Source organism: Pollachius pollachius (assembly GCF_949987615.1).
Source record: "Pollachius pollachius genome assembly, chromosome: 12".
NCBI classification, from domain to species: domain Eukaryota; kingdom Metazoa; phylum Chordata; class Actinopteri; order Gadiformes; family Gadidae; genus Pollachius; species Pollachius pollachius.
This window is the reverse complement of record NC_136945.1, coordinates 3,485,732-3,509,165: the sequence shown is the minus strand read 5'-3', so window position 1 is coordinate 3,509,165 and position 23,434 is coordinate 3,485,732. Positions and strand designations below refer to the sequence as shown.

General features: G+C 46.4%; 1 protein-coding gene across 4 annotated transcripts in view; it reads right to left on the bottom strand.

Annotated features, from left to right (window-relative positions):
• LOC307084086 (band 4.1-like protein 1) overlaps positions 1-23,434 on the bottom strand; it is a 71,152-nt gene that overhangs the window by 2,639 nt on the left and 45,079 nt on the right. Inside the window, exons 6-20 of one of the 4 annotated variants that reach the window (XM_079748244.1) lie at positions 23,187-23,262; positions 22,487-22,705; positions 20,713-20,800; positions 20,293-20,445; positions 18,554-18,651; positions 17,975-18,150; positions 17,387-17,619; positions 13,982-14,134; positions 7,334-7,384; positions 5,722-5,850; positions 2,921-2,998; positions 2,131-2,190; positions 1,409-1,504; positions 933-1,013; positions 81-197 (exon numbers count right to left, since the gene is read on the bottom strand). In XM_079748244.1, coding sequence (XP_079604370.1) covers positions 81-197; positions 933-1,013; positions 1,409-1,504; positions 2,131-2,190; positions 2,921-2,998; positions 5,722-5,850; positions 7,334-7,384; positions 13,982-14,134; positions 17,387-17,619; positions 17,975-18,150; positions 18,554-18,651; positions 20,293-20,445; positions 20,713-20,800; positions 22,487-22,705; positions 23,187-23,262 — 1,808 coding nt within the window. The remainder of the gene's footprint in view (positions 1-80; positions 198-932; positions 1,014-1,408; positions 1,505-2,130; positions 2,191-2,920; positions 2,999-5,721; positions 5,851-7,333; positions 7,385-13,981; positions 14,135-17,386; positions 17,620-17,974; positions 18,151-18,553; positions 18,652-20,292; positions 20,446-20,712; positions 20,801-22,486; positions 22,706-23,186; positions 23,263-23,434) is intronic. The other 3 variants (XM_079748246.1, XM_079748247.1, XM_079748245.1) reach the window with 3 other exon arrangements.

Genomic DNA, 23,434 nt, shown 5'->3' with positions numbered 1-23,434 from the left:
TCTTCTAGAAGACAGATTCAGCTCTACCCCCCCCTCCACGGATGTAATCTCTCTGCACAGAACTGCTCGGAGCCACGCACCTCTGCGTTCCTCTGGATGTCCTCGGTGGGGGACTCGGTTTCCCTGATCACCACCGCCTTGGTTACCAACATGTCTGGATGCTGCTGCTTAGCCTCCTGAATGGCCATGGCCAGAGCCTAGGTGGGCGTACACACACACACACACACACACGCACATATGCACACAAGCAGACATACACACACACACACACACGCACACACGTACACGTACACACACAAAACGATTACATCGATCTAGCGGCTCTCTGGGAGCAGTTAGAACACACGCAACGCTCTCAGGGAGTGGGAAATAAGCAGTGAGACGTGGTGGTTGAAAGGAAGGGACGGACTATGTGTCAGGGGAGAGAATAAAGTCTCAGGGAACAGGGAGCAATTGAAAGGTAACATCCACCTGGGCCCTCTTACTCTCCTGGGGCAAAATAGAGGAAGAGCTTCACACATGGGTCCCTTTTTAAAAATGTCCAGCTGAGATTTTTCTTTTCCTTTGTCAGATCTGGCGATTGCATCTTCGATGGGTGGCATTTCAATAAAGGCCTGTGAAGCCCAATAGAATTGTAATTATGACAAGGCATTGGGCAAGTCAAATTAATTTCACTTGACTAGAGGGCACTGTAAAATCGAGTTGCCCTTGAGCATTGTGAAAGTCAGAGGCCAGAATTTGACAAAAACGTTGGCTTACTTTTTCAATTTGGTATTTAAATGTTGACCTGATCACCTCATCTGGTTCTGTGTGGACAGAACGCTACCCACGGTGTCCAAAGTGGGCAATGGCTAACACAATCAAATGGCGGGTCTGTTTTCACAGGACAACATAATGAACATTCAACACGGTTTGAGAGGTGTGTTCCTTACCTGATGTTGGTCTACATCATCGTCTCCGGTTATAATGATCCTCTTCTCGATTCTGGTCTCAGAGTAGCCTCCTTTCACAGTCTGGTGGACAGGGATTATATTAGATTCCGCCTGCCAGGGACTACACTCGTTCAGTCCCTTCACATTTAAATCACACAAACAGCCAAAAGGCAGAGCTTCCATTAGACTAGTTCATGGATTTTAATTCCAACCATATCCAATAGAGGGGGCCAAAGACTTTGCATGAATTCAACTTCATATATTTTTACCATAAAAACAAATCAGTATCCAGTCCACTGCATCCATTTAATGTCGTTTCACATTAAAAAAGACTCAAACTGTGGTGGTGCTAAAAACATATATACATATATATTTAGGACCACCTGTTTTACGATATATATATATATTTATTTATTTATTTATTTATTTAGGTCCTATTGTTGTAAGACCAGAATGGGGGTATTGGTGACCGTTACCTTGGTAACTTGAGTGGTGGTCGCCGAGGTCACGTTGTCGGCGGTGACGGTCAGAGGAGAAACGATGGCCTCTCTGCCCAGTGGTCCTTCTTTTACCTGAGGGACAGGTGAACAGAGTCACAGAACTAGCACTACACAGAGACAGACATACGCACACACACACACACACACACACACACACACACACACGCACACAGGCACACTTGAATACAAACACACGCATATACAAATGCACACCCACTTAAATACAAACACACAAGTATAACTACACTCAAATACACAGATATACATGACATATGCACACACATGTACACATGCACACACATGCACTCTCAAATAGACACAAACACACACTTGAATATGTACGCTCAAATACACACACACAAACGAACACTCTTGCACCATCAAATACACACATACTGCAGTTCAGTAGCCAAATGCCAACAGACAGGCGACCACAGACAAACTCAATGACAAACAGAAACTACTTTAGCCAATGTTCCTGTGAGCCCTATAATCACATGCATGGACAACAATGCTGGCACATTAAGCTTTGACATTTCTCATGTGCCATTCATCCAGTGGGCTGTTCGGTGCAGATAATAGTTATGACACAGGCAAGGAAGCAGTCTGCCAACCATTGAGCTCTCACAGCGGAGGGGGAAATGGAACAGCAGCCACTGCCATTTTGTCAAGTACAATTCTCATGTAAATATACGCACCGGGGAGCCATTTTGTTTTAAGATTACAGGGGCCTCCTTGCGGCTGACAGTTCTGGACTTCTGAGGAGAAAGGGAGAGAGAGGGAGGGAGACAATTATATTTTAATCGTATAATTTCAGGGAGAAAATATTAAGTAATTATAAAGATGTATTTTCCTTTGAAATGTTCCCAAATTTGGGAAGCAGCCATAGAGATAATATGGCTGCAGGATTACGTTGCAAAGGCAGATAAGGGATCACATCAGGAGCAGCACGCACAATAGGAATATGTAAATGAGATTTGTTCATTGTGAGACAGAAGACAGGCCAGTGAAATAGCATGACCACTTGCAAGGTAAAATTGTATATATTAGAGGGCAGGAGTATTACAGGAGTATTGTATATTTCTTTAACTGGAAGCTGTGCCATAGTAATGCAGACAATCTTGGTTCCAGGAAATAGGGTAATGTCTAATGGATCAAGCATTCCACAATGCATTAGACACACCCATTGTGCTAATGGTAATAAATTATAACAAGACATTTGCTTTATTTATTTGCAGCAGCACATGCAGACAATATGGGATTTTGGTAATTTGGCAATGTAATTAACAACTAAGCTACATCTGTTGTCAGTTTACACAATGCCTCCTTTCAAAAATCCACAAAAGCAGCATTTCAATGTTAAACAGTGCGACACAATTCAAACTCTGAGCCCCTGAAGTGAGAGACTCACTCTGACATGCAGACAAACAGGGAAAACACGAGCCAAGCCTTTGTTCCTTTTGAGTTAAACCATCGAGGGACACATACCATGTCTCCCTCTGGTGGTGACGCTGCGTCAGTGCAGGAGACCATTGTCTCCATACAGTTGACGTCATCCTCTGTTTGCTGCAGATACACACAGAGACGCTGCCTTTGATGACTGCGACTTTTATTTATGACTCCCTACGTTTTCATTATCGACTCACCTCTGAGCTCATATATCAAATACTCTCTCAAGATTATTGTCACAGTTCATCTGGTGCATTCGTTCAAAGCAAATCATTTAATTTTAATATGGCACCTGTGGGCAAGCCTCAGAGAAAAATCCTGCCTCTGGAGATGAATGAAAATTCCCGCCCGCTTTCATAATCCTCATTAATTTCCTGTCAAGACCTTAATCACTCCATAACGACTGCGTCATTCCATTCATGTCCGGTCAAAGAGGCTTTAATGTCTTTGAATTCCAAAGAATATATTTTAAATGTTCTAGTTCATAGCCAATATTGAGGCTCTGGAAAGGACCCAGATGTTTCCATTAGCAGTTATTGTTCAATGACTTTGTGTTTGAAATGTATTGCCAAAGATTCACCACTAGCGTAAGGAAGGGCGAAATGCTTGGCTTTCCCAAGAAAACACATTTGACCGTCTGCAAGCATAAAGGGCGGCCTGGTCTGTATGGGTCCCACCATACAGCCTACCTAGCCCTACCTCGACTGTACCAACTGGTAGGCGGGCCAGTTGGTACAGTCCAGTGGTCCAGTGTCGTATGGACCCCACCATACAGCCTACCCCTACCTCGAGTAAACCAACTGGTAGGCGGACCAGTTGGTACAGTCCAGTGGTCCAGTGTCGTACGGACCCCACCATGTCACCAGTGTTCGGTAACGTTACTTTATAAAGGATTGAAATCGTGGTGTTTCGACTTTTCCCTTTGCTTTAGACTATTATATAACGCATGTATACATGTTTCACGTCTGCCAAATTAGAAAATCTAAGACCAAACCAGGGGGAGTATTCCTGGCACCACAGAGAACGCCCCTCAATAAGTGCTTGTAACAGCTCGTTTGCGCTCAAACTTTACTTCCGTAAGAGTGTGACGTCAGTAACGACAACTGTGCAGTGGGTGGTGCCTCTTGGCTACCCGCAATGTAAAATAGCATGATATGGGATCTTTAAAAGTAATATGTTACATTACAAGATTACTGCCATTTACATTACAGTAACTTGTACAGTGCATTTGCGTTAAGAAAAATGTTAACCACTTGATTCCTTGTGCATCTCCGTAAAATCTCCTTGTTCACTCCTCACCAATTTGGAAGTGTTTGTTGCTCTCTCTAATCAAGAGTAGTCCAGATAGGTTATATGATTATTTGCAAATGATAGTGTGGTTAAAGGTCTCAGGGCATGAAAATCTCACTTTATGAGGTTTTCTAACATTAATACGAGTTCCCCTAGCCTGCCTATCGTCCCCCAGTGGTTAAAACTTGCGTTTGGTGTAAAACGAGCACTACGTATCCTTACCCTCCTCGCCTTTGAAAAGATGGAAGCTCAGGTGCGCTGATTTGGAACGTGGCCCCATATGTCGTCATAAGGGGCCAAGTTACCTCCCCTTTCTCTGCCTTGCCCGCCCAGAGAATTTGACCCGCCAATGAGACAATAAGCTAAGCCCTCGGAGCGCCACATGTGTGTGTGTGTGTGTGATTACACACACTTTAACGCAAGTGTTGTAAACTTCTTTCTTATTTGGATAACTGCTGTTCTGCTGTTGGTGTTATGGCGCTTAACACGTCGGTTCTTTGACGTCTCTGGTATTTCAACAACGAGACTGTAGTTGGGGTTATGTCAGCCATGGTTGAGAAGGAATTTGGGGAAAGGAACTTTGGCTTTGACTGCCTGAAGTAGGCTAAATGAACTGGGACATGCTGCCCGCCGCCCGCCGCCACGAAGCACCACCGCCCAGCAGTTGGCAGCCGGCAGCCGGCAGCCTGCAGCATGTGGTTCAGTCTACTTCAGATTGATGTGGAAGTGGAAGAACCAGAGACGTCCGAGAACCCGATGCAGTCGTTTGTGATTCATAATATCGTCTGGAGGCGCACACAGCTTTTGACCGTGATAATATATATTATATGATATAGATATTTATGTATAACATGATATTATTTAGATATAAAGCTCCAGGACTCCCACCGGAGCACCCGGAGTGTTCTAGAATATTTACAGAACACGGCAAAAGGCTGTGTGCGCCTCACCATTGCGATACATCCACTGTAAACAGAGCGCATGATACCGTGGCCGCAAGCTGCTCAGGGCCACACCCCCACCCTCCTCCTTGACCCACCTCTCTCCTCCTCATTTGCATTAAAACTACAGACACCGAAATGGCGCGTTTGGGGAAAGCTCAATGTGCGACTGGCTCGTAGTGGCTGTAATTCTGCACCAAGGCTGAATTTCGGGAACGACTTCAAATACTCTGTTAGGGACCCACTAATATCTATATTAAAGCATCCATAAAGTAGCATGCCATGGGACCTTTAACACAATCTTTCACTCAATGTTCAATGAATAGTTAAATAATTAGGCAGGCTTCAGAGCTTCAATACATGCGGACAGGTGCTATGTGTAAAGACTACTGTCAGTCCCACCCTACTGTATTGTAGCATTTAGCTGAGCTACACAGTCGCAGCACACAGCTCCCGGCCAATAAGCAGGAGAACATCAGAAACAGTGGAAGTTTGTCTGGGATTTTAACAGTAACCGAGTCCTTATTGGAAAAAGCCAGGTGGTAATAAAGTGGTGCTTCGATTAAAGTGTTGGAGACAGCAGGCGAATGGTGCTCTCTCTACACCTACCTGAGGCGAGACGGGTGTGGAGTGGGAGGGGGTCTCCGAGCCATTGGTGTGGGGGTCCGTCTTGGAGTCGGCTTGTCTCAACATGTGGGCCATGTTGATGGCGCTGGCGTCTTTCCTAGCCACGGGGGGCTTGGTGAGAGACAACAACAGCCATGGTCAACAACCCATTTCCTCGCTCTCTCTCTCTGGAGGTGTGGTGAGGTATATAATAAGTATATAAGTATAAATATATAAGGATTGAGTCCTTAGGAGACTCAATTCTTGTCATGTTGCACTGCGTAGACAGTGTTTGTATTGATATGCTTAGTGTATTGTTTACTTCAATTGTCTATATTGTCCTGTCATCGTACGTCACACTCAAGCACACACGAAATGACGTGTTTAAAGGGGTCGAATGGGAAATTATTAAAACCAAACTCATTGCAACCTATTGTGAAATGAACCTAAGAAAAGCAATAACATACAAAAACAGGAAGGGAGCAGAAAAAGGCCAGGGGAAAAGTGGAATGTAAATCTGTGAACAAAAAGTGAAGAATCAAAACAACAAAATTGCCAGGTGGCCGGTGGCAGGTGGCAGACAGCTCGGCCAATCCTGTGGGGGGCAGGTTAGGGTAGGGGGGTAGGAGATGGTGGCTGGAGGTTGGGGGAGGCGATGATGGAGCAGGAGGCAGCATGAACCCCCCCCCCCCTCCTCCGTTGATCTCTCTACCTCGTGGTGGTGCGAGCGCCCCTCCTGGGGTTTCTCCTCCACGGGGGACCGGTCGTGGGAGCCCATGAGCCGCGCCGAATAGAAGCGGGAGGTCTCCTCGAAGTCCGGCCGCCCCACCTCGGGCAGCTGCTGGTGCTCGGGCCCCAGCCCATGAGACATTCCCCGGGCAAAGTCCTCCGCGCCCGAGTGGAGGTCCGTGAGCACGGTGAAGTCCACCTCGGCCTCCAGGCTGGAGGTGGAGCTGACTGTCATGCTGGAACACTTGCGCTCGATGCTGAGCTGGGACTCCCGCATTGAGGCCAGCGTGTCCCGCTCCAGTTCTTCCTCGTGGGTCAGGGTGGCTCTCTTATCCCCCAGCTCCCTCTGATGATGCGAGTACGACCGAAGAGGGAGAGAGGTGGTGAGGGTTGGGGGCCAGGTCGGACACCGTTGGGTGCACGGTGAAGGGGGTGATGGATGCTGGATGGTTTCCATGGTAATCCCATCAGGGGCGTGCGATCGAGATGGACGTGCGTCGTACATTCACGAATTCACGATTCAAAATGAAGGCATGCAGTGCAGTGCGGTGACGGTTGAATTCAGAGGACGTTGGTCTTGCAGTCATGCGGTCGTAATTGAACAGACGGGAGTCGGACGATGAAGATGTGGAATAACAGCGTTTGAGGACGACAATGAACGGGTGTCTGGAGGCGTGTCCAAAGACGAGGGAAAACATTCCATCCTCAAGTGAAACATTTGCAGATGAAGAAACAACAAGCAACATAGCGTCTGTGAGCATGCAGTTCACAGATGAGAAATGACAAAGACACTTGGAAGGCAGGACTTAGGATGGTGTTTAGACAGTACAGGATGAGACAATGTGAAAGTTGTTGAATGTTAAGTGTGTTCAAATAAATGAATAACCTTTATGTCGGCAAAAGGCTGGTCGTAAATGCCAGGCGAGGAGACAGGTTCCTGCAGAGGGAAGAAGGCAACAAGCAAGAGGAATTTCCAGGTTAGCGCAAGAAAATGTCAATCAAATCCTAGTACAACTACCATAATGGGTTAAGTCTGAGTGTATAGTCACATCTCATGATGTGAAATGCCAAACAACATGACTCTGTTCCCCATTGGCCAAAGTTGAAGTGATTTGATTCAAAATCACAATCAGAAACACCTGTTGTTTGCCAACAGGTGCTTACTGGCAAAGCTGTCTGCCATTGAATTCTATCAATTGGAACACAGTCTGTTGGTTCGGTTGATCCGGTTTGAAAGCCCATTCGTTCTCCAAATGACCTGGCAATATCTTAAATGTACTGAAAGGATCAAACTGGATCCAAATTGAATGTGGTTCCTTTTCATTTAAGATTCAACCATAAATCTTAAGCTATAGTTAACAGCTCCAGTTTACTATAGAGGTTGTTGCAACAAATGAAAGCAAAATCGATCTACAGCTAAGTTTTCCCTGTTTTGGAAATTGAAAGGACACCATTGTGCATCATGAAAAGGCTTCCAAGGCACCTGTTGAGCAAATCACTGTCATAAGTGTGTCAAACTTAATGAACCTTGTCATCCCAAAAAAGTCAAGTTCAAAGGGGCAGAAAAACCTTTGCTTGACTGCTAGATCTGTAAGTACAAGGCATTATCAAGGCGCTTTTCAGAGTCAATCAAATTGACTGTAAATAAAAGTGGGTTGCTTCAACATGACTGGCAGATTCCCAGGTGCTTCTTTTTTCAGGGTGCTCACAGGCTTGTCACTCGCTTGTGACATCACTAAACCCAACACCTCTCATGGCCTGCTTTCATTTCAACCATTCCCCCCTCCCCAGCCTGTGACAACAGATGAAAAGGCAGGGGCGAGATGATGAAAGCTGTCGAATGGATCCATTCCCTTCTCTGTTCCACCGGGGGAGCCAAAACTGCGTAGGCCTCTAATGATGGCAACAGCGGAGAGCAAGCAGCATGCGACGCACAAGCAGTTGGTCCGGGTGGTGCCGTCAGGCGGCTCGGCCCCCGCGTGTCTTTAGCGGCCGGCGGACGCCAAGCCACGAGCCGAGCGAGGTGCCAGGCCTGACAGCACCCCGGCCCCATGAGGAGGCAAGGAGAATGGGATTGATCTTTTTTTTTTATGGACTTATTGGTTTTATTTTGATCTCTCAGGTTTAGCTGCTTATGTGAAGCGATGGTAATTTTAAACATCAATTAATTGCATTTAACATCTACCTCTACTATTTTGTCCAACTTTTTAAGGTAGTTTTTGATAGTTTTTTTGCTTTTGGATGAAAATCCAATTAATATGAAAAAAAAAAGTATATATTTTGAACTGTGCATTAGAAGAAGACCACGGGGGTCGAGGCTGTATATTAGATGTAGATGTATGGGAATGAAACCAAACAACAAACCAACCACTGAAATGCGACATCTCTGTTCATCATCTATTCATCTGTTAACAGCTTGTTTTCACAGCCAATTCTAGGGCTTTACGGATCAGCCAGATGTTGTGGTACATGTGGCGGATGAGTACAACACAGTCAAATGGAGTATCAACAAAAGACAGAATTCACTACACTGTGGATTAAGAGGCAAATGCTCCCCACCTCTTCCCAAATGCCCCCATCCTCCTCCTCACCTCCCGACCCCATTCAGCCAGATACACAAAAGTGACGTGAGTAGCATGAGTTTCGAAGTCACTGAAAACGGATGCAAAATAAAGAAACCAAGGCAGGAAAATGGAGGGTGCGCGTCGGTCGGAACGCTCATGCCATGCTCTGATTTCCAATGACGCCGGGCGAGAGTTACCGAGTGTCGCTTCTTGGCCGCGTCCAGGCACGGCTCCCTGCTGGCGTTGCGGCTGTTGCGCAGAATCAGCCCAGACTCCTTTGCCTTCTTCGTTTTCACCGGCGGGGCCGGCGGCGCCATTTTGCCAAACACCGAGCCCTTTATGTTGAACAGGTGGCTACCCGCGGGCTCCGCTCTCGCCGCATGGCAGCTCTCGTCAAACCGCCCCGAGTGCGTCTCCGATTTGACCCCACTCTCGAGGTCTTCGCCAAAGGCGGCGGACTGGAAGGCGGAGGAGTCGGCCCAGTGGAGGTCCGAGGACCCTTCGGGCGCTCCGACGGACCAGCGGTACTCTGTTCTGGCGACCCGCAGGGACTCCCCTGGACCCACTCTGTCGCCCTCGTCCTTACCCGCCACACTCTTAGACCTCTCCGGCTTCAGAGGAACGATCCTGGTGATTTCTGACTGCTGCTGCTGGCTTCCCGACAGCCGATGGAAGGACCTCCTCTGAACCTTGTCCCCGAGGAGCCCCTCCATATCCTCTCCCCCGGAGCTGCTGATCTTCCGCTCGTGGGTCCTGACCTGGCGCAGCTTCACCTCTGCCAACTCCTTGCTGTCGATTAAGCTCTTGCCCCGCGATGAGGTGTTCCGGAAGGCGGCGTCCTTCGCCTCGGCGAGTGAATCGTATCCCGCTCTCCCGGGTCCGTTGACCGAGGCCAAGTCCATATCTCTGTCTTCAGCCTGACCCGCTCTGCCTACTAAATCATCCGTTCCCCAGACTGGGGGGTCACTCTGGCCATCCGCCGACGATACGTCCGCCACTTGTATGCCGTCTCCAAACATGCCGACCGATTGATTGGTTCCCGGCGCTTTCTCGTCCTCCTTTGTCGCGGCCGGCGGATACACCTCAGGGCGTATGCTCCGTTCTAATTTCGTTTCCCATTTGTGCTCACCATCAGACTCCCCCGAGCTGTTCCCCCCGTCTGAGCCTTCCCCCTCTTTGTCATACACCAGCTCTCCGGGGGTCCCCAGGTTCAGACTCTGAGGCCTGCTCCTCGTTCCCTCCTCTGGAGGAGGCAAGCCGTGCCCCTTCCCCTCGCCTTCACCTGCGCCTGCGCCCGGGGCTGAGCCGGCATCGGCCTCAGGGCAGGAAGCCCCCAGAGAGGGTTCGCCTGGAGCTTCGTCGCGAGACACCTCGGGTTCCTGCGACAAACGCGGCGGGGCGTCCCCCCTGCTCGACTGGCGCGGCTCAGGAGCCGCCGTGTCGTCGCCGCTCGGCCTCGGCAACGACGGCAGGGACGCAATCTCTTCTTGAATGCTGCTGTGCAGCCCGGAGCTGTCGTCTTTGGTCCCGTCACAGCCTGTCTCTATGTCGCTGAATTCTAGCTCTTGCTCCGTTTGTTCGCTGTGTACCCCCCGCCCGGAGTCGACGGTTAGTGAAGGTGATTTGGGAGCTTTCTCGTTTCCCTCTGCGCTCCACTCAGGGTCTTCCTGATAAGCGTCTTGCTTTTCAACCAAAACCCACTCCTCAGTGCCCTACATGTATGGATTAGACATAGTTAGACCTCGCCGAGCACTTTTACCACAAACAAACACATGTCCACAATACGCCGCAGCCAACAAGTACACGTGCATGCTAAAAGGTACGGAGGATGTAACACGGACGTGCTTAAGGGTTTAAGGGAAACATAGGTAGATAAAGTAGAAAAAAAACAAAGGTAGTTTGTCAAATATGCAATCCCCCTCTTGTGTGATAGAGAGTGAGGGATGGATTGCATATCACTGTGGGATTACAATACTGGGACATAATGTGTGCTGGACATCACAGATGTGGAGGAGTTCTGTATCAAGCGGAAGAGAAGGAGAAAGGAAAAGGTGCAACCTCAGGTGAAGTGACTAGTGTCCTCAGGACGAGACCCTCGTCAGACCGTAAGTCTGCATGAGCCTGTCCTCCAGCTTGGCCGACCGGCTGAGTGTCAGCACGCAGAGGATAGAATAGAAAAAGAGAGATATTTGTTAAAGGGAGAAGGCAGGGGAGACATAGGTCGCTAAAAGAGTTAACATTAGTGGAGAAGCATCATATTACTGTTTCATGCAAGGCGGTTAAAGAAAGAGAGAGGAAAAGACAAAGCTGGAGCGAAAAGATAATGACATTTTTGAGTCATTCACAGAAAAATGTACAACATATGAATACAATGAAACACAGTAGAAAAATACAGAATACTGAAAGCGCTCTCTTTTGAAATGATAATATGCATCTCCCGAATAACTACATCAAACGAAAACGCAAATGCAAATCAAACAACTGAGTTGCATCACCCCTTCTTTTCTTATGTTCTCCCCCCCAAATAACATGACAGCTAACACCTTGTGAAGCAGAACGTGTCTGACATCTCACAGCGACTGAACTGAAGCAGACAGTGGATGAGTCTTCCATCGCCAACTCTACAACAACACCGGTTGCAGCGGGCGACCGCCTGAGAGTTACATTGTTTGTAGTTCTTTTATTTTTATGCATCATCAAGCATAAAGAAACAAAAGCATGAGGAACTCAAAAGGCCTATTGTAGCTAAGTAATTAGGAAAAACAAACAAACATTTGATTACGCTTGAATGCCCCAATTAATAGATAATGCAGTTTGCAACTCTGTCTTTGCAGCCTTTGCCAATTGCCAGAGTGCATGGGGGAGCTGTTTGAGTGGGTATTACATAAACTATATTCACACCGACTGCATCTGCAGTTTTGTTGAGCACACTGCTGCATGGCATCAACAAAATAAATGTTGTGCATCTCTGTCTGCCTGCTACAGGGTGTCTGTGTTTAAAGGTCTGGAACATGAATGAATGAAAAAATATTAAAAGCAAGTAAAAAGAAAAGGGCCTTGTTTACTCTTGGAGGCGGTGAAGAGACTTCTGTAATGTTGGTGAGGCATCCAATATCGATTAGACTACTGTTGATATTTAAATTTCTTTTTTAACACTTCTTGGCTGCAACTTATTTGATTTAATGGGGCAAGATCATGGGAAGAAACACTGGGACCAAGTATCTTCAGAGAGGCAATGGCTGATTTCTCAAAGGGAATCTTTTACATTGAGGGCAGTAAAAGCAAGGGATTGTGGGACTTATATAAGCAAGCATTCAGAGGGATTTGCAATACACTATGTGGGAAGGGGGTGTGTCTGCAAGGATACAAAACTACCAAAGGAATGTACACAGTACAGAAGACAGGAGATTTGCACATCAGACTTTGTTTTTAAATTGGCAATGCAAATATTAACTAACTTACCACTTTTCAATTGTAGAGAGAAAGGGACATATGTCATATCAAGGTCATATAATTTGTTACTTTATTATTAGGATCTATTTTTCTACAAACTCCTGAGTCACATCTCTATGCAACCTTTCTGTGTCTTGTGTCGTCGTCTCATCTCTCACCTCAAAGTTTTCGGAAATAAGTCATCGCTCTAACACCGCTCTGATCCTTGACTCAGCGAATAAACCAAGTCGATAAGCCCATTACAGTCCCAGACAGTGAGCCCTGAAAATAAGCAGTCAAAATACTTGCCCTAAAGAATCTGTCCACGGTCATAAGCCACAGAATAAAAGTACACTAATTGCCACCATTTAGGCAACTGCGCCGAAATTTAATGGATTTTTCAGGGCTTGGAGATCGGTTTCTTCCACAGATTCTTCCTCGCAAATTTCTCAAAATATTAAAGTAGAAACTCAACAGTCATACACCTGGCATAACTCACCAGTTCAATCAAGCAGACACTCGGCCCTATATTCCTTCTGCCGACCAATCGTTATCCCGAGACGTTACTCTGCCATCGACCCTCTTCTCAAGCAGTCCAAAGTGGATTCAAAATGATTATTTTGATGACTTTTTATGATTCTACCCTCTCCAGAAATCTGGATGTTATTGCAATGTGGTAGCTATAGATGTCTGCTAAGCTTGCAGAGTATTTAACAACCCATTTGCACTAGGCAGGGTCACAAGGGTATGACAAACCGTCTGTTCTGTTCTTTGATGGTGGTTTGGAGCGTGAGAACACTGTGTAGCCTCCTGTGGTATCTGTCCATCTCAAAATATGAAACTCTTTCCGTTGATCTTGGTCTAAACATGAGTAAACATGAGAGACTTGCTACGCCCCCACCCCCGCCCTACCCCCCACATACACACTGTACTTGGGAAAAATCAAGCATTTATGTTTTTCTGGTATATTTATCTTTTCATTCTAGCCGAATTCTTTTATCCAAAGCATCAAACAGAGAATCTTTTTTTATCAAGGATGTTTACAGGTAGCAGACATTTGGAGACATCGGAGATCCAACGTAGGATGTTTTTGTTAGGGAGACAAACACCCTAACAACCATGCTATCCTGCTTTCCCCCAACCCCCTCTTTTCTTTATGGGTTTTGTTTCACTGCCACATCTCTCAAGTTTGGCGGCAGTAGCTCAGGAGGTAGAGCGGGTTGTTTGCTAACCGCAAGGTTGCTAGTCCTAGCTGAGTGGCGAGATGTCCCTGAGCAAGGCACCTAACCCTAACTGCTCCCGACGAGCTGGCTGTCGCCTTGCATGGTTGACTCTGCCGTCAGTGTGTGAATGTGTGCATAAATGGGTGAATGTCAGGAAAAATTGCAAAGCGCTTTGGATAAAAGCACTATATAACTGCAGTCCGACATCTACAATAATGTGTAATGGACTTAATGCATCATGAATGTATTGTATACATATCAGTGGGGTGGGTCCTTTGGGGCGACGTGGACCGGGGGATGTGTCCGGCTACTCACTGCCTTGCGCTCCGGCGTGCCCCCGTGCGAGGAGGTCTCGGACAGCCGCTTCTCCCGGGCCATCAGCTTGCTGTTTGGCTCTCTCAGGGCTCGCTTCAGCTCGTTGATGCTGGCCTGGTGCTTCAGCATCACGTCCTCCGACTTGTCCAGGAACTGGGCAGGGGAGGGAGAGAGACGTTGAGAGACAGAGAGAGAGAGCGAGAGAGACAGAGATTGAAGGGGGAGAGGGAGAGAGGGAGAGAAGGAGAGAAACAGGATGATATGGAATAACAGGAGGAGAGTGAGAAAGAGACAGAGAGAAAGACAGAGAGAGAATGAAAAAGAGAGAGAGAAAGAGAGAGAGATAAAGCGTAAGAGAGGGAGAAACAGGGAGAGAGAGAGAGAGAGAGAGAGAGAGAGAGAGAGAGAGAGAGAGAGAGACAGAGAGACAGAGAGACAGAGAGACAGAAGGAAAAAGCAAAAGAGAGTGAGTCACAGAGGGAGAAACCGGAGCGAGAGAGATAGAGAGAGAGACAAGGAGGGAGAAATAGGCCATGAGTTCTGACATGTCTTTCCAACCACATCACAAACATCACCTTGAGTATGCATGACTGGATGGGCGTGAGAAATAAGATGATCTGGGAACTGAACAGGTCATGGGAGGAGATGCCACACACAACAACACACAACTTAAACTGATCACGCAGACATTTACAGACACTGCCTCACGTGGAGGAATTGATTTAATAGTAATCCTTCTGTCCGTTACTGTCCGTTATATGCAAACTGACTTTTACGGTTTCTGCTAAAATCCACACTTCTGTAGCATATCATACTGTGTTAATGAAGTATACATTTTGGAATAGAAGTAAGTGAGTATATGATCACAGATGTGAATACAATTAAAGTTGTATATTAATCTATTTACATATATATCTACAGTATATATATATATATATATATACATATATACATACGTATTTGCATATACACCCAAACTCTATTTGCTTTCCAAAACAATTGTTAAATGTAAAAAAACATTGGCACAATGTTGCAGCATATCAGTTCAGAATATACTTATATCATCTGGCATCAAATGCAGCATTGGATTCTTCGCAAAATTTCCATGAGGACATATTATCGTACATCACCAACAGCCGGCCCATTGCCACCCAGCATCTTCCAGCCAGTGAATATCAGCTGTTAAAGTCTAATGTCTGAGTGGTGCCCTGAAGCGAGCCATCCTGAATGTACAGCCCCCCTCCTGTGTTTCCCACGTCCAGGGGACGCACAAGGGAACACATCCTAAATGGTTGTGTTCGCCTAGTCTGACCAACTGCTGTTCAACACAGCAGTTAAAACTCAATCGTTCATGTGGTACTGTTGACCAACTACAGGCAGTAGTTGGTCAACAGTACCTTGGCGTGTATTAGCGAGTACAGTGCACTTCAAGTTGGTAGGTGGGTCAGCTTAGTTTAGGAGGGAGAGCAGGTTGACTCGTAACCGGAAGGTTGCTAGTTTGATCCCCGGCATGGTTGACTCTGCCGTTGATGGAAAAAGATTTAAGTGACTCTAATGCACTTGTCCCCTTGATTGGGTGAGGCATATGGGCAGCCCAGCTGTCAAGAATAGTTACTGACGGTAACTGTAACGCACAGGGACTCGATCGAAACACACTCGCAACCAAACTTGATGCTGTGGGTACACAGAGGTGAAAGCCTTCCTAAAGGTGGATCACAGAGGACATGCCAGGCAGATGGAGTGGCTGGGTGTGTCATACTACTCTACTGGGGGGGAGAGACAGGCAGCTGTACCTCCTGTTTGTGTCTTGGGGTGACCTCCTGGTCCAACTGAGACAGCTGAGTTGGGACAGGACAAGGAGGGGAGGAGATGGCATGGAGACAAATGAAAGGAGAAGATCAGTAGGAAGGGGAGAGGTAGAGACAGGGGGTCAGCGAGATGATAGATGGACAGACAGATGGACGGATAGACAGATGGAAAAGACAGAGAGTTGGACCAACCAATAGACGGACAACGAGCCAGATGGATCAAAAGACAGACAGATAAACAGACAGACAGATTTTGGACAGTAATAAACACACAAACACACACAAACACACACTAAGGTGATGCAGAGACACTACAGTAGAGTGTAATCATTGTCTGAAAATTATGCAGAGGATACGACATAAAGGTCAAACGGTTTGTTCTGAAAATGTTTCAGTCTGACAGACAAGGCGCTTGTATATCAGTGCATAGAGTGTATGGATTTCGATAGCCCTCATTTGTGAAGAGCAAAATCAATCTCAAGCAATATTTTTGTACCTCACGGTAATGCAAAGACGTGTGGTGTGTGGCCGTGGCATAGTGGCCTTGTACGTGACGAGATACCATGATAAGGTATCGTAACAATTGTAAACAGAACACAACATGAACGAGAAGGGTAGAAAAGACAGGAGAAGAGAAGAGAAGAGAAGAGAAGAGAGAAGAGAGAATAAGAGAGGAGAGGAGAGACAGACAAGATGGATGGACAGAAATTCAGAAACGCCACGACAGCTTGCCATAGGCTGAGAGAAACAGAGACAGAGGGATAACACACAGGCAGACAGATAGCATACAGATAACAGGCAGATAGACAGACTGACAGACGGATAACAGATAAAGAGAAAGACAGGCGAAGGTCACCAGACACCAAGTACCTCCTGTTTATTGTCAACTGGTGAGTCAGCCTCATCCTTCCCAGCCAGCAGAACGGGAAAGGACAGAAATCATAGATTGTTAGCGTGTTAGTGAGCAGATCCCATAGATTCAAGAGGGAAATAAGGTATAGTTTTCCACATTTTCACAAGAAAATATAAGAGAGATGATATTAGGCTGTTTAGTGTGAGTATGATTAATCATTTTAGTAATAACAATAATTAATTTGACTTGTGCAGCGCCTTTTCATTAAGTATCTCAAAGATGCTTTACATAGTGGAAAACTATGTGGCTTCAAATAAATAAATAAGTGAAAAGATCCCATCATTCAGCAAAATAAAACAGGAGTGAAAAGGTAAAAGATAGTGGATGGTGGCTTGGCTTACTGCAAGTCCACCACAATCTCTTACAAGGTGAATGTCCTACAGGTTCAATGGCCAACAAGGGTCAATGTTTGTGTCTCAGGAGGTGATCCTTCCACCCTTGCCTTGCATGCACTTTCCTGGACATCCCTGCAATCGCCTCAACCTCTGAGGAAGGTTGACTAATGAGCTTCAACCCAGCTGTACCCTTCAGAGCCATAAAAACTCAGCTCTCGCTGATAGAGCAAGAGAGCGAGAGAGAGAGAGTGCGAGAGAGAGAGAGAGAGAGAGAGAGAGAAAGAGAGAGAGAGAGACAGAGAGAGAGAGAGAGAGAGAGAGGGACCACCGTCAACACTACCACCACTACCTTGATCTCCCTCTTCCTGCTGGGCGTGTGCTCGCCGTCCATGTCGCGGTCATGCTCCAGGGAGGCGGGCTCATGCTCCTCCTCCTCCTGGTCCTGGTCCTGGTCCAGACTAGGCTCCATCTCAGTCTCCGGTTCCTCCACCGAGGGGCTGTGGAGGCGCCGGTGCTCGCTGACGCTGCGGTGGGACAGGCCCTCGTGGTTCTCACACATGGACGACACCGGCCGGGAGAACTCTGGAGGCGGGGGGGGGGGGGGGGGGGGGGGGGGGGGGGGGGGGTCAAGGGTTAAAGACGTATGGAATCAAATCAGTGCCGTAGGTTGTGTCAACAATGAAATCTGTAAACAAATTTGTATGTATTTGTTGGTATTTAAAATGTTTCGATTTGAGGTTTCTCTCTGCTCTGATTGCAACATCTCTTGAGGTGCTACATAGAGCACACCTAGCTAGGATTAAAGTTGGATAACATTTTATGGCAAAACATGGTGCACACGGTAAAGAAAGCTGTTATTGATTATTGATCGATGTCATTCTATATATGCAAAACACATGACGATGAAGACAGCGATGATTACGGCCACGCTGCATACCTCCGTCCAGGCTCCGTGACAGTAGGTACCGCTTGCTGGTGGAGCGATCGAAGTGAGGGGCGGGGCGGTCTATGAGGGCACTGGCCTGCCGGGTCTGTGCCTGAGTCCGCCCACTGTAGCGGAACTTGGAGCCCATCACCAGAAAGCCCTTGGGAGGGGGCTCTGGAGACACCAGCCTGAAGGAAACCCCAACGAAAGGGTCAGTCTTTTGGTTGCTTTGGGTCACATTGGTGCATTCATGCGCCAATGTGATGCGTCAGGATTGTCATGCATAGGGCTTGTACATCATGACGTCACATCGCAATGACCATCTCCAAGCGTGGCAAAACAACATCCTTCAGAACCCTAGGCTACGGTATATTCACATATTTTTAAGATTTTGAAATACTACAACTCTCTTGAGTCACAAAATTGCCAAAACAGTATCACCAACCAAAACCCCATGTTGCATTCTAATGTAAAAGCCCTATAGCGATATTTCACAGTGAGATACAGGGATACATTGCACAGTAGACCACACAGAGTAATGCATGCAAAAAAAGTAAATCTTAATACGAAAGTGATGGAGGGGAGGTTTACCTGAAGAAGGTGTGGTGCTCAATGCAGACCTTCCACAGCTTCTTTGCAGCTCGGTGGTTTGGGAGCTTAAAACCAATGGTGCTTTCAAACTGTTCATACTGAGCAAGAGATACAGAGAAAAATAAAGAGGGAGAGAGAGAGAGAGAAAGAAATAAATGTAGTTTGCCTGCATAGAACAGCAGTATGTGTTTTTGTCGTGTTGTCCACCGTGGCGTTATGTTAGGTCTCAGAACATGACAGAAGGCAGAACAACAGCAACAAGGTATAGCGCCACGCTAGAAGAATAACCACTCGCCTTCTGCTGTTCCCCATTTTGCATCCCCATTGACACATTGTGTATTCTGAGAAGCAGTCTTCAGGTGGGCAACTCAAGAACGATTTCTCAGCGGGCATTAAAACTGTGCTGGTGAAGTTATCCCTCTCTTCCCCGGTCGTCAATTTAAATCCTGTTTAAAGTCTGTTCTGCAAGTAAAATGCATTTTTTTCATTTCCCTCTCTTCCATTTGAGCTTGATCGATTGACCGAACCCAACGGTTCGTAGCAGACTGGGATGGGCTGAGGATGACAGACAAACAGAGCAATTTACTATTTCCATTTTAAAATGCACTTTTGATTTAGTAGTATCGAAGCAATTCATGTTGTAATTTAAGAACCGGTAGAGGGTTAGGGTATCTTGCTCATGGATGCCTGAAACCAAATTAATAGTCGGCGTGCATGAACTGCATGAGCCTACACAAAAAAATAATGCGGTAATCCCAGCCCTCGTGCGCGGTTCATTCTGAGATGTGTCTCGTGTCGCGCACCTCCAAAGGCGCGTTTAAAAGCCCATGGTCCATGTCTGCAAGACCGCAAGACTATCTTGCCTCCAAACAGACTACCAATCCCCTCTTCGTACAGAGCATCTCTATATTTATTATATTTAGTATTTATACTCTTTATCCTCCTCCCCCCCTGCACTCTGATGTTAGCTGCAGCTGCAATAGCTCCGTAAAAAGGGGCTCAGCCCGGGCCCGGCCCAGACCGCATGTCACCATGAGCCGTGCCGCGGAGGCTACGCTGCTGCAGCACAACACATGAAGGACACATGCTGCTATTTATATTTTAGTCATTTAACTGACTTGCAGTAAATCTTTATTGAAATATGTCATATGTGTCATACAAGCAGCAGAATTAGTGGTGTGGTGTCTTGCTCAAGGATCTTGCTTGAGGATGCCTCAAGGTAAACTGCGGACATTTGGGGTCAGACCAGGGGCGATGCTAGCACTTGACCTTTAGGGGGGCCTTAGCCCAAATAAGATTTACATTCAGCTAAATCTGCCATGGTTTATCACATAGGCTCCTCGCTAGGGAAAAGGGTTGACAGCCAGGACGAAGATGACTTGATAGGCCCATATCCTGTAAATCGTGTGTTATAGATGTTCTTTTGACAATTTCCATTCTGATTTCATTAAAACCATCCGTTAGAGGTTGAATGAAGCCTACTCAAAGTGGTTATCTTTATTGTAGAAAAAAAGATCACTGGACATTTTAAGGGCGGCTGAAATCGCCCCTTGTTTGAACCTCTTGGGGTCAAACACCATAGCCTCCTTCCCCTTTGAATAACAACATTGTCGTTACAGTGTATCTACAGCAAAGTAGCTACAGAGATGATACCCAACAGCTATGGAGTGTAAGTTAGTTCAAACAGTCTTCACGATGTGGGGTTATCACCATAATTACCAGATGGATTTAAAGTTTACCTCTCCCGGCCTGATCTTGATGTAGAAGTTGCTCCTTTTATAGGAGATTTTGAGGATCTTGGGCCAGGCGAAGCGGTTGATCCTCAGCCTATCTCGGTAAATCAGCAGCCCGTTTGCACAGACACCAAGCATGATGTCAATCCCTTCTGAATCCTGCAGCAACCCATCACACAGCGAGCATTGGTAAACAAGAACGGTACATACATGTAAACGTAAAGAGTGACTGCCTGAAGACAAGAGGAGTTAGAGACCAATGTACTACCGAGAAGGACGAACATTTGTAAACGGAAAAGGTGGGCATTTGTAAACAAGGAAGATGAGCATTTGTAAACAACAGCAGTGCGCCTGAGTGAACAAGTCGGGTGATCATTTGTAAACAAGGGCCATGTTTGAATGGAATAACAAGGACAACATCCTCACCTTGGCGTGGTGGAGATCCACCCCGTACATGGACAGCTTCTTAGCATTCTCCAGGAAGTTGATTTCAGCCTCTGCTGGAGTCATGCCCCTGTGGAATACCAGAGCTAATGTTGTTACAAGATAAATGAAAACCTACGTGATTTCTCTCCCCAAATCGCATAATATGCAGCAAGGTTCAGATCCCCAGCGGGAGGAGTTACCTCACTAATACAGTTGATGAATTCCACCACGGGTTTCTGAAAGTCCTCCCGTGCCCCCTACCGACTACTATTCCATTATGCTTTCAGATTTCATATTGATTTTTACGTAATTATTTGACCGATTCAGTAACCTAATTTCTGTTTCAACCGCTTGTATTGCTATGAATCCTTGTTTTGATTTTATTGTAACACTTTGCAAACTGTTTTTTTAAAAGATATATTACTGATTTCTGATTACTGACTTACAGTTATAACTGATATTACTGTAATTATTATTAGAGTAATAATAATTATTATGACCACCCGTCTACACGTCTATGACACAGATTTTGCCTTTTGCCAACAAAGAAGGCCTATTTATAGCGAAGAGAGTGTCGAGGACTTGGCAAACTTCCAACTGGGCGCCGAAATGAGATATGAGATACCACCTGTCAGCACTTCTTATTGATGCAATCTCATAAATAATACACCATCAACCAAACAAGGAGGTATTCGGCTTGAACAAATAGGGCCCGACACCTGTCGTGATGCCTCTAGCGAGCCAGGTGGGAGACATGTAAAGTAAACATGTATGATGAGGACTGAATTGAATGGCTTGACTCCATTCCATCCATCTGCCACAGCTGCCACTCACTGTGATAGCATGCCTATATGCTTATCTTACATAGCCATGTGTGGTAATTACCAGCCAATTTGGTGGGATTCCTGCAGCTATATCCTGCGCTCGTATTTGTTTGAACTTGGTCGTGTGGCACTTAAACATGTCTTTCTCACCGATGGAATGCTATGATTACTCAGAAGGAGATTGCTGTGGATAAAAGCATGAGCTTAAATGACTTAATTGGTATGTAAGTACCGGATGTTGTTTCGTACGACTGCTGTCATGCTTTGAGAACATGACACATCAAGTGCACTTTGGAAAGGGCTACGGGTTAACTATAATGTTTCTTATAAATATGATCCAGGAAAGGTAAATGCTAAAGTTCGCCACAAAAACAAAAATAAAATCCACATTACACAATTGAGTGCAAAAGAAATAACTTTATGAAATAGTACTATTTAGTTATATTAAGCAGATAATTTTATTTAAGATAACCTACCGGGAAATATAAGCGATACCCGACACAAATAATCAGGTAGGAGTTGGACTTCTTGCCTAGTTCAACTGGTTAGATGGGAGTAAAGACAATTTGCTCTAGGACGCCTACTGCCTGGCTGTGGACATGGGGGTGGACTGTTGGGGTTCCAGCCTACAACCCCCTCAGCTACACCCTAAACATTAGAGTCTAGACTACGACTCCATCGCACAGCAGCGGCGTACATGATATATAATGTAAGTGTTTCAGAAAACATGCTCAAGAATGGCAAAAGGAAGACTTGTAGAGGATCAAACCAACAACCTTTCAGCTTAGTCCTTACCCCCAGACTATCAGGCCATCACACAGCGACGGCATGCATGTGATTAATAAGCTGGTTAGTAGGGTATGCGCTAGGCTAGGGCATCTCTTGCTCCAGGGTACAGATATTGTGGTCATTGTCATGGGATTCAAACGGCTGGGAGTGAACCACCGTACTTGTAGTTGCGGTGGAGCTCCATGACGCGCTCCTCCAGCTCGCGGGTCTGGTTGGGCGCAAAGTGGAAGTCGCTGACGTAGTCGGAGCCGTGCTCGTCGAGGTCGTAGTCGCCCAGCTCGGCCTGCACGGCGTACGAGCCCAGCAGGGCGTGGGTGACAAAGGAGCAGGGCAGCCGGCCCGACAGCATGTCGTCCCTCAGCTGCAGACACAGGTAGTACCTGGTGGGGAGGGGGAGGGGAGGGGCAGTTGGTTGGAGGCGCGAAGGGGGAGGTTGAGGGGTGGTTGGAGGGGTAGTTGATTGGGGGTGGCAGATTGAAAGAGGGTGTTGGTACAGTAGAAAGTGTAGCTTTGAGAGGAATGTCTTGGTGAGCTAATCCACAGTACTTTACTCCGATTCAAATCCTAATAATCCCACAATGGATTGTGGAGGGAGTAGGCAGGTGTGGGGCAAGGGGGGTCAGAATTTCTTAGTGAGTCTCCTTTTCTAATGAACAGGTTAATCATGTGCGGTAGAAAGCTCCTCGAGAGACACTTCAAAGGCGCCCCATCTCAGGCTGCTTTTATGCACCAATTTGTACAGGCATTAATGTGTGCGTGTGTATACATGTGTCGGTTTTATGCGTCTGTGTGTGTGTGTGTGTGTGTGTGTGTGTGTGTGTGTGTGTGTGTGTGTGTGTGTGTGTGTGTGTGTGTGTGTACCTGGTTATGTCCTCGGTCAGCTGGGAGGGATCTGGGGGGTAGAATTTGACTGAAAAGGCGAAGTGCCACAGGGTGTCTGAGAAGAGAAATATGAATCGGTGGTTATTACTTTATTTATCATAGCACAAGGTTGTTTCAGGAATATATTGCAGTATGAATTAAGAGTACCACAATGATTCTGCATTTAATTTGTATTGAAATAGATTGTATTCTAGATCTTAAAAAAATGTGATACGAATTGAAAACAA